This window comes from Euprymna scolopes, chromosome 23, assembly GCF_053919585.1.
Source record: "Euprymna scolopes isolate OS-2025 chromosome 23, ASM5391958v1, whole genome shotgun sequence".
Classification (NCBI taxonomy): Eukaryota; Metazoa; Mollusca; class Cephalopoda; order Sepiida; family Sepiolidae; genus Euprymna; species Euprymna scolopes.
In genome coordinates, this window is record NC_136504.1 from 25,419,235 (window position 1) to 25,429,302 (window position 10,068).

Below are 10,068 nucleotides of genomic sequence, written 5' to 3' on the forward strand. Positions count from 1 at the left end.
CGTTTTGATTTAGGCACAGATAAAGAGTGGGGGAAAAAAGTGGATTTGGCTAGACGGGTGTTTTTCGTGAAAGATTGGCGAGGGGGGACCAGAGATTGGAGTTAGGTGCCATCAGCTAGAACCAAAACATACAACCCTTTGCCCTCATTCCTTACCCTCTGAGCCACACCCATACACACACACACATATATATATATATACACACACACACACACACACACACACACACACACATATATATTAAAATTCACCTGTCATCCCTTTTTTAAAAGATGAAATCGCCTGATCATCAAAGACAAGATTCAAGCAAGGGCGCAAGGTCCACAATTTTATCATTATATAGATATATATATATAGTACTGATTTCAAAAGTTTAAAAACAAAATGACTTGGGTGCTATCAGCTAGAATCAAAACCAAAACATTTAGCACTCCAGCTGCATTCTCTCATTTAGCAATCTACCTGCATTCGCTACAATTTGAGCTAAACTGACAAACAGCTAAGGAAATTATAAAATTAAACAACTTTCAGCTATGATTAGTTTACGTATGTCTAAAACTAATAGAAATGTTGGCAAATTGAAATAAACAGTTTGCATTTCAACACTTATGGATTTCTGTATGCATTATTCATCCATCCAAACAAAGATTTTACTCATTATAAACCATCGTTAGTGTATGATTACTATTTCCTGTTAATTTAAGTGTTACATGACTAGTAGTTTAGCAGTTAAATATTTTCACACAGACATGCAAACATCTACTGTTTTCTTTATATACAGGTTAGAGATCTTCATGAAAGAAAACTTTTCTGAATTGATGGATAAGACCTTATATATATATATATATATATATATATATATATATATATATATATATATATATATATATATATGATGAAGTCCTCATAGCATCAAATGTGAAAAATTCATTTTTAGGCAAGAAACAAATTTTAATTATAACAAAAACGTACATAGGTTAATCAGCTATGCCTATTTATGTTTAGATGTTGCTATGTACAGGATTAACTCCTAAACTAAACCAATCATGATGACTTTTGAAACACAGTTATGTGAAATATATTTAGTGTTTGGGATGATTAATCAGAATCGGGGAATCCGTATCGTAATCCAAAAAATTTACTATTTTACAATGCCAAAAACGATTCCGCGATTGTCTTTTTTTATTTTGTATAAAAACGAAATTTTCCACTGCTGGTATTAATGATAAAATTATAAATGTAAATTGATTTTAAAACAACGAATAAAATTAAAATCTATGAATCACCCCCACCCCCATGGGTTCATTAGAAAATATCTGCACATTTAATGTGTTTTTATGGTAATCAGGGAAAAAAATAACTCTTTAGAGATTTATAAAGAATCGGAATTTAGTACAGAATTGGTATCGGAATAATATTGAAATCATCCCATCATTAATTAGTTTAATGTCAAAAAAGATTAAAGCCGTCTGTGAAATTTCAGATAAACTCCATTTTTTTTGTGAAATTAAAACAATGGGTATTAGACATTAATTAACATCTATTCTTGACATTGCTGTTTTCTTTTTTTTTACTGTTTTCTACTATTGTAAACTATTTTTAGGGCATATAATCTATATATATATAAATTTGTATTCCTGTCTGTCTGTCTGTCTGTCTGTCTGTTCACAATTTGATTAATATATATACAAAAGTCCATTTACTTTATTATTTCATTCAATCCTATATATATATATATATATATATATATATATAGTATGATTCTTGCAAAATATACGATTAAGAGGTGACCTCATTTACATTAAGAAAAATCAATTTTATTAAATAGTGATGTGTTAGTTATTTTTTATAGTGAGAGAATGTTATTTTTTTATAGTGAAATAATTGTTTCAAGTGTTCTAGTTAAGTTCATTATTTAAATTTGATTTATGTTGATAACATATTAAATTTATTTTTATTGACATCAATTTTTTTTTATAAACCGGTTTGATTTATTTCCCCTGGACACTAACTTTGTTCTTTTTGTTTTAGTTTTCTTTTTCGGCGGATATTAAAACTAAAAACTTTCAAGTATTATTTTTGGAATTAGTTTAAAAAAAATAATTTCTGTGATTTCGCAATTAACGTTGTGATCCAGTGAATTTTTATTTTAAAATAAACAAACAATTCAATTCAACTACGATTCGTTATTTAAAACAAAAACAAAAAAAAAAATTTAATTTACATTTTTTTACCAGTTTTTTTTTTTCTTCACATTTTTTTGACATCGTAACTAATTTTTTTTTTTCTTTAATAACACAGTAAGTCATAACTCATCACTTTTATGACATAAAAACGTGTATTTCTGTTAACACAAATTCTACTTTGGTATTTTTGAAACTGAATTATTTAGTTTGTTGTCGTTGCAACAGACCGTAAAGACAGATCTTTCTAGACTGAGGTAGCATAAAAGAAATTAGCTTAAACTGGAATATAGTCATAAAAAGGTGCTCAATATCCAGAGAATAGCTTCTCTTCGTATCCCTCTTATCGAAATATCTGGTGGAGAGTTTGTCACGTACTTCTTTTTCTCGGGGCAGGGGGTACATTTTTATGTTTTCGTTCGTTTTTATTTTTGAAATTTTTGTTGAGGTAACGATAGTTGATATAATATTCTTAGTATAGCAGGTATGGCCAAACCGAACTTCATGTCGACCCTGGTAATGCTGGGTATCCATGCTAGTATATATGGCCACAGCCTCCTATTCAATTCAGATATTTCAGATTTGCATTGTATTTGATCGATAGTCATTAGACATCAATTAAGATTCCCTCAGTTTCATTATGCATGGAAGAAATCGTTTTGTCCTGTATTCGCATAGGACACACACACATAACCCACTCTTTCCTTCTGACAAATGAAAATTATCCAGAATGCATGACGTGCCAAAAACACTTTACAGTAAAACACTTTCTGCTAGATTGTGGCGATCTCCAACACATCCATCCAAATTTTTACAATGTGAAAAAATAAATACTAACACAATATTAACATTTTTGAAAAAAGTAAACCTATACAAGAAAATATAACTAATCCAATCCAAACTGACCCTGTTAAAAAAAAATTTTTTTTAATCCTACATCATCGAACAAATAAGAAAAAAAAAAACTGAACTTAATTTAACAAATGAGTAAAAATACCTAACTCTCATAACTTAATTTGGGGAACAAAAAGAATTTAGTATTTAACTGAAAAGGGTTTATATGCTGTAAAACAACCAACCAACTAACCAATCCCTCAGGTTCAATTCTTTAAGTTTAAGAACTTAAATTTTTTAAATCAAGATCATGTAATGGATTTTGATCAACATTGGAAAAATGATTCTAGACATAAGGTTTAATAACATTAAATCTTAATTTAAAAGTTTCAAAAGAAATAAGTGGTGCAAAACTGTTCTCTTTGAATCAGGTATTCTAGTGTTAGTGCAGGGTGTCCAAAAAGTCACTGAAGGGTTTTCAACTTAAATAAATTCTTTATTTTTGCTGATATATTTTTGTAATTTCAACACAATCTGATTAAGATATTGGAAAAATTATTTTACAAAAAATGCAAAATTTAAACAACCTTTATTTATAAAAAATAATTTTTTTAAAATGTTGCCCATTTTTAGTTTTACCCTTGGATTTTCAATTAGCAATGTCAAATGGCCACCACATTCCCCAGACCTGACTAGCCCCGACTTTTTCTTTTGGGGATATCTTAAAGAAAGTTAACAAACCCCAAACCCTGCAAGAATTGAAGGAAAACATCAAAAATGAAATAAGGGAGTTATAAATTGCAATTCAGAGATTCTGCTGTCGTGAATAATGTTTTGGAAAGAGCATAAATATGTGGAGTTGAAAATGGGCAACATTTAAAAAACGTTATTTTTCATAAATATTGTTTGAATTTTGCATTTTTTTTTTTTTTTTTTTTTTTAATTCCCAATGTCTTAGTGTTAGAATTACAGAATGATATCATAATTCAACGACTTTTTGGACAGCCTGTATATAAGTAAAATGGATTTTTATTTTTACTTGTTTTAATTCACCTCAAAGTACATTGACTCTGAGATATAAAGGGTCACTGTGAATTAAAGTTCTAAATTTTCAGAGAGAGGGAGGAGCATTCTAAGTGAAGTGCTATGCAGTTTTGTGTTTTATTTTTGGATATTTTTTAAAAAGACATTTTTATTTTACGTTGTTTTCACGTTTAACTTTTTCATTTTATTCTTCAGATTGCTTTAAGGATTGGCGTAAAAACACGTGGCTGTAATGGACTCAGCTACACATTGGATTATGCAAATCAAAAAGGGAAATTTGATGAAGTCATTGTACAAGATGGTAACTTTGGCATTTTTATTTTTTGATTTTTTTTGATTTTTTTTTTTAACACTTCCTCTTACATCACCATAATAAACTTCTATTTTTAAGAAATAGAATGGCACTTTTTTTTTAAATATTGTTATGAATTTGAATATTAAGATTTGAAAGTTAAGAAAACCAAAACAATACGTTTTTATATTTATTTTAAAGTGAACATTTATTTACCTTAAAGATATGAAGCAAGCTTTCGACCCAACAGGTCTTGTCAAGCGACTTTTCCTTTTTTTTTTTTTTTTTTTTTATAAATCATTTATTTGTTTCTCCCCTTAGAGATATAAAAATTTAATGAATAGTTGTCCTTTGATGTAAACTGGATAATCTGAAATTATATTTAAGTGTAAATGTGTAATAAGAAATAGAATGTCACTTTTTTAAAATATGACTACGAATTTGAATATTAAAATTTGAAATTTTAGAAAGCCAAACTGATGTGAATTTTTTTTTTTTTTTCTTTAAAATAAGAAGTAAGTTTACCACATCTGGGCAGGAGCTGTTTTGAGCAACTTATCCTGCCTTGACAAAGTTCAAAACCAGCTTCCAAATCTAGTCGGCAATGCCCTTCCCTGCTACCGCTTTTCAACAGAAAAGACGTTGTGAGCCTATCTCTACTTTATCATTATTTTCATGGCAAGTGCTCTTCTGAACTTCAATCTATGGTCCCTCCTTGCCAAAGTTCCATATAAAACACTCGTCTTCTACAACAACTATCAACAATTTCCTTCACTTTATCTGTGCATAAATCTAAACGCAAATTCCATGAACATGGCTTCTTTCTTAGAACTGTCTGCCTGAGGAACTCTGTTCTGCTGGCCTATTTTCTAGCTGACTACAATATGGTCATCTTCAAATCCAATGTAAACAATGTAAACTGCGATATCAGATAGTTTACAATTATTTTATTTATTTTGTTTGCACTTTATTTGATGATTGTTTAAGTTATTAACGTACACACAAACAAAAGCGTATTATATACATGGATTTTATTCATGTTAGTATTAATAATAACTATCAGTATTCATTAGGCATTGTTAGTATGGATTACCTCCCTTTTGAACTCTCTTGTGTCTTACGATTGTTTTAATCAAATTCTTATTTTATTTTCTGTAAAAAAAATAATTTTCTACCTTATCGATTTTCGTAATATTTGGATAAAATCATCTTAAAAATACGAGGAATATGTAGATGCCATTGTTGTCATGTGAAATGCAGTTTTACAATTTTTAAATTTCATCCTAATAGTGCAGAAGTGCCAAAAAAAACGCCCTCTCCTTCCCATGTTGAGAATGGTTTTCTAAATAATAAATGTTCTAATTTCAGCATGGTCCATATTCTGTATAAGTACTAAAAGTAATGATGTAATTCAGTTATGTTTTTTTGCATGCTGTTATCCTCATCTTCATAATTGTAGTCATTTCAATTATGAAGATGAGGATAATAGTCGCCCCCCCCCCCAAAAAAAAAAAGAATGAATACACAAATTACTTATCTCAAAGTATTCCAATAAAAATAATATAATTCGGTTATTTTATGCACCCAAGTGATAATTGTTAATGCAGTAAAACTCCTTTAATTTGAACTTTCTCTAAAGTTTGGCTATTTTATTACTACAAGCAGTAGAAGATGTTTTTAAACCAAAATCGAATAAAAAGGATAATTAAAGGAATCTGTCTTGGCATCGAGAAATAGGCGCAAATTTACTGATACTGATACCTATACCCCCAAAAGCTCCGATATTTTTTTATTCCCGATTTCTATTCCGATTAATCGCCCCAACACTAATACATTTTGTGATCGCTTATGGATTACAATGGCAGCGCCCGAGAGCTCAATTGATGAAAATAGAAACTGCAATGAGACTCAGTCAATGAATAGATAAAAAACTGTATTTTACATAAATGTATGATTTCTGTAGATGATAAATTAGGTAATAAATACCTAACAAGTAAGAGTAGATTTAATTTATTTTCAATTTTGAACAGCATCCTCTAATTTGAACGAAGCGGATGTTCAAATTATAGGAGTTATACTGTATATCAATGGATGGAGAGACTTTAGCCCTTCTCTATCCTAAAGTCGAGGGTTGTAGAACTCTTTAATAACGAAGTCGATTTTCTACATGAGAAAATCAGGAGGAGCAGTTGAAGAACAAGGCAATCTGTATCCTTGTGTGATGAGTTGTAATAAAGCACCTCTGTCCAACTTTAGCAACCACGCGTTGTGTTATCTTTCAGTGCTATTAACAAGTTTAACAATAATTACCCTTAGTGATCTTGGATGGAACGGAAGGAAAATTTCAATGGTGTCAGTCGATTGTTTGAAAAATGTAATCTTTATTGAAACTTATTTGAATGTTCTAATTATCGACATATAAATTTCTTTAACATCCACACAAACATTGATTTTTTGCATTAAGATAATTTTGTTTTACTTTTCAGGCATAAAGATCTTTATGGACACAAAAGCCCAGCTGACATTGTTGGGCACAGAAATGGACTATGTAGAAACAAAACTTTCGTCTGAATTTATATTTAATAACCCCAATGTCAAGGGCACTTGTGGTTGTGGAGAGAGCTTCAGTGTATAACTCCCAACTTCCTGGCTAGCTATGGACCATTTCTTTTACATACGGATGCATATGTGTATATATAAAATATATCTATAGTGTTCTTTATAAGTGTTTCCTTTTTGATGCACTCAGCCTATTAAAAAAAAAAAAAAAAAAAAAATGGTGTCTGGGAAGAAGAAACTATGGAATGCAATGTAGATAAGATAAATACCTCAATTTTGTTTGTTCACTTTTTTTTTTTCTGTGTGTTTCTTGGGGGGAGGGTGGTTTATGGTTTGAAAAATCCATCTCTGCTTTTTTTTTTTTTTTTTTTTTTCTTTAATGTAATTATAGGTCAAGATTTTTGGCACGATTTTATTTTGGAGGGGATTATTTGGATTATTCAGACTGCTATTCTCATATCTAGTGCTATTCATACAATGTTTCAGGTGAATCTTGTTGAACTCGAGAATCGGCACAGAATTTTGAATGGAACCCTTTATTTAATCCATCCAGGTAGCGTGCTCTCATTATAGTGGTCCTGACTGGGTAGAAGTTGTAGGTAAAGGTGAGAACAGTAGTCCGAATAATGCAGATAATGAGTTGTCAATCCTTATCTCAAAAATTCAGAAACGTTTTTTTTTTTGCTGATTGTTGTTAAGAGTCAGACTTGCACATAGAGCCCACAAAGATCGTGGTCTGCATAAAGTTCTCATTTGTTGCAAGTATTTGTTAATGTGCAGGCTTTTAATGTGAACACAGCAATGCTTTGTGAGTGCATGCAAATGATGGATTAGGTTTAACCAAGAGCATACAAAGGAATATCGCAGAAGCAATGTTGCCACTTTCACTTGATTTGTAGTTCCGCATGTGACATGCCTTTGATCATCTGACCCTGCATATGACGAGAAGATGATGGATCTTGATGCCAACTCTTTCTGGACTTTCACCAAAACCATGTTCACTGATACCACTTGATGCCACAGACAGCTTTGTCAGAAACCAGACTTTCAGATAACAAGGCTTTGATATTATGAGGAATGGTTGGACTCTAAGGAAGTACTTGGATCAAGTGTGTGTGTGTGTGTGTGTGTGTGTGTGTGTGTGTGTGTGAAAATATGGTACAAGTCCCTAACCTTAACCCACTCCACTCCATGTGAAAACAAAACTACTAAAAGTAAAGAAAACATTTTTATGTTACCCGTGACGGAAAGAAAATATAGTACACAAAAAAATCATGTAAATTGAGCAATATGGACCAGTGACAAATTCTTTTTTTCTGAACCTGTATACCTGTGAATAATCCATTCTCTGCCTCTGGACCCAGTAAATGTTGAGAAATAATATACTTTTTTTTTTTTTATGGGAATCATTCCAAACAAGGCATGGAGCCACTTGATGTAAGGCGCTAAAAAAAATGCTTTTTCAAGATCAAAACCTTGCCAATGCTAAGTGTTAGATGAAATAGATTCTAACCTAGAAAATAAAAAAATTGATTAAATAAATGTACTTTAAATATAATTAAAAACGCTTATATAATAAATATCTGCGGTAGTAGTTGTAATAGTGTTTTAAAGTAAAACTATTTATTTTCATAAAAAGTAAATGTCATTCGACCAACTTTGGCTTTCAAGATTCAAATTGGTAATCCCTGTTATTCAACTGCAGATTACTGCTGCTTCCATTAAAATAACTGAATTTAACTTTGTAATTTTTTTTTTTTAAGTGAAAATTTTTAGAATTACAATTGGTAATTTACTAAAATGTACCATTTTATCCTATCAGGCTGAAATTTTTCTTATCAAGAAGCATCAGATTCAGACATAAAATTTTGAAAAAATTGGTAATTAGAAATCCATAAAAATTTAGATCCTGACTGAATCTGTTAAGGTTTTATAAGATGCAGAACTTCATTAGCTACAGTATGAGCCGAATAGTGAGTCTCTATGATAAGCATCAGTTGAAGTCAATGCGAAAAATATGACTTTCCTCTTTCGATCTTGACAAAGATATTCCCAAATGAAATCAAATCTATATAAGACCATGACTAATATTTTCTATCAAACGATAATGATGATGCTAGGTTTTGTAAACATTTAATGATTAATGAATAGATATAATTGCTGATCAAGAATTAAATAAATCATCTGCAATATAAATTTCCATGGAAATGTTTTTGGGGTATACATCGCAAAGTTGTAACTGTGATACTGGCTGAAGCTGTTGAACTTATTTTAATACTTACATATTTCTGATGACGTGACTAATAATGAAGGAAAGAACGTATATGTCTATTAGTTATGTGTTTCTTTTCATGTATCGACATAAAATATTATAAAGATATATAATATTTTGTGTATCAATTTTCAGTATTTGCCTCAACAGTGCTCGAGACATTAGTAGAGCTAAATACTAAGTTATGAAAATAACTTGCCATAAATATATTTTTATAACTTAAACTATATAATTAATAGACTTGTACATTCCTTCCTTTATTTTGTGTCATGCTGTCAGTAATATATATATATATGTATGTATGCGTGTGCTAGTGTGTGTGTGTGTAGTTTGCTTGAATCATTGTGTGTGGGGAAGAGAGGGGTCATTAAAGGCTATAATACGCACAGAATAGAAATATGCATGTGTTGAGGACAAAAACCTAAATGGGTTTTTTATTTTACTACTAGCATGGGGGGGGGGGGGGGCTTGTCCGGTCATAAAATATGCTTAAATATATTTAAATTCATACAGATCTCGTAATTATTATTACAAAGCCAATTCTGTATTGATTATTATATTGTACTTAATTGAAGGGTTGAAATGAAAGTCTTTCAACTGTCAAATACTGTTTAAATGTTCGTGCAAAAAAAAAAGAAGTTTTTCTTTGGCTTGCAATGTTCTCAGCACACACAAAACAACAATCCTTTTTTCTTGTTTTAACATTCGTAGAAAATCTGTATTTCTTTCTTCCCACTTACATGCAAGTTAACGTACGTTCAAACGCCTCCGAGTCTAAAACAGAATGTCGTCTCCAACGAAAGAAATACCAGCTTTTTATATGCTCAAATTCTACCGCGTCTTAATTTGCATATGTCACCTTTTCGTTTTCTATCGGTCAAGTT

The 10,068-nt window shown here is 30.5% G+C and overlaps 1 protein-coding gene across 2 annotated transcripts in view; it reads left to right on the forward strand.

Moving 5' to 3' along the window:
* Positions 1-7,199, forward strand: part of LOC145245802 (iron-sulfur cluster assembly 1 homolog, mitochondrial-like) — a 54,150-nt gene extending 46,951 nt beyond the window's left edge. For both annotated transcript variants that reach the window (XM_080107448.1, XM_080107447.1), the window contains 2 exons: positions 4,257-4,362; positions 6,840-7,199. In XM_080107448.1, coding sequence (XP_079963574.1) covers positions 4,257-4,362; positions 6,840-6,988 — 255 coding nt within the window. In that variant the 3' untranslated portion in view covers positions 6,989-7,199. The remainder of the gene's footprint in view (positions 1-4,256; positions 4,363-6,839) is intronic.
* The last annotated feature ends 2,869 nt before the right edge of the window (positions 7,200-10,068 follow it).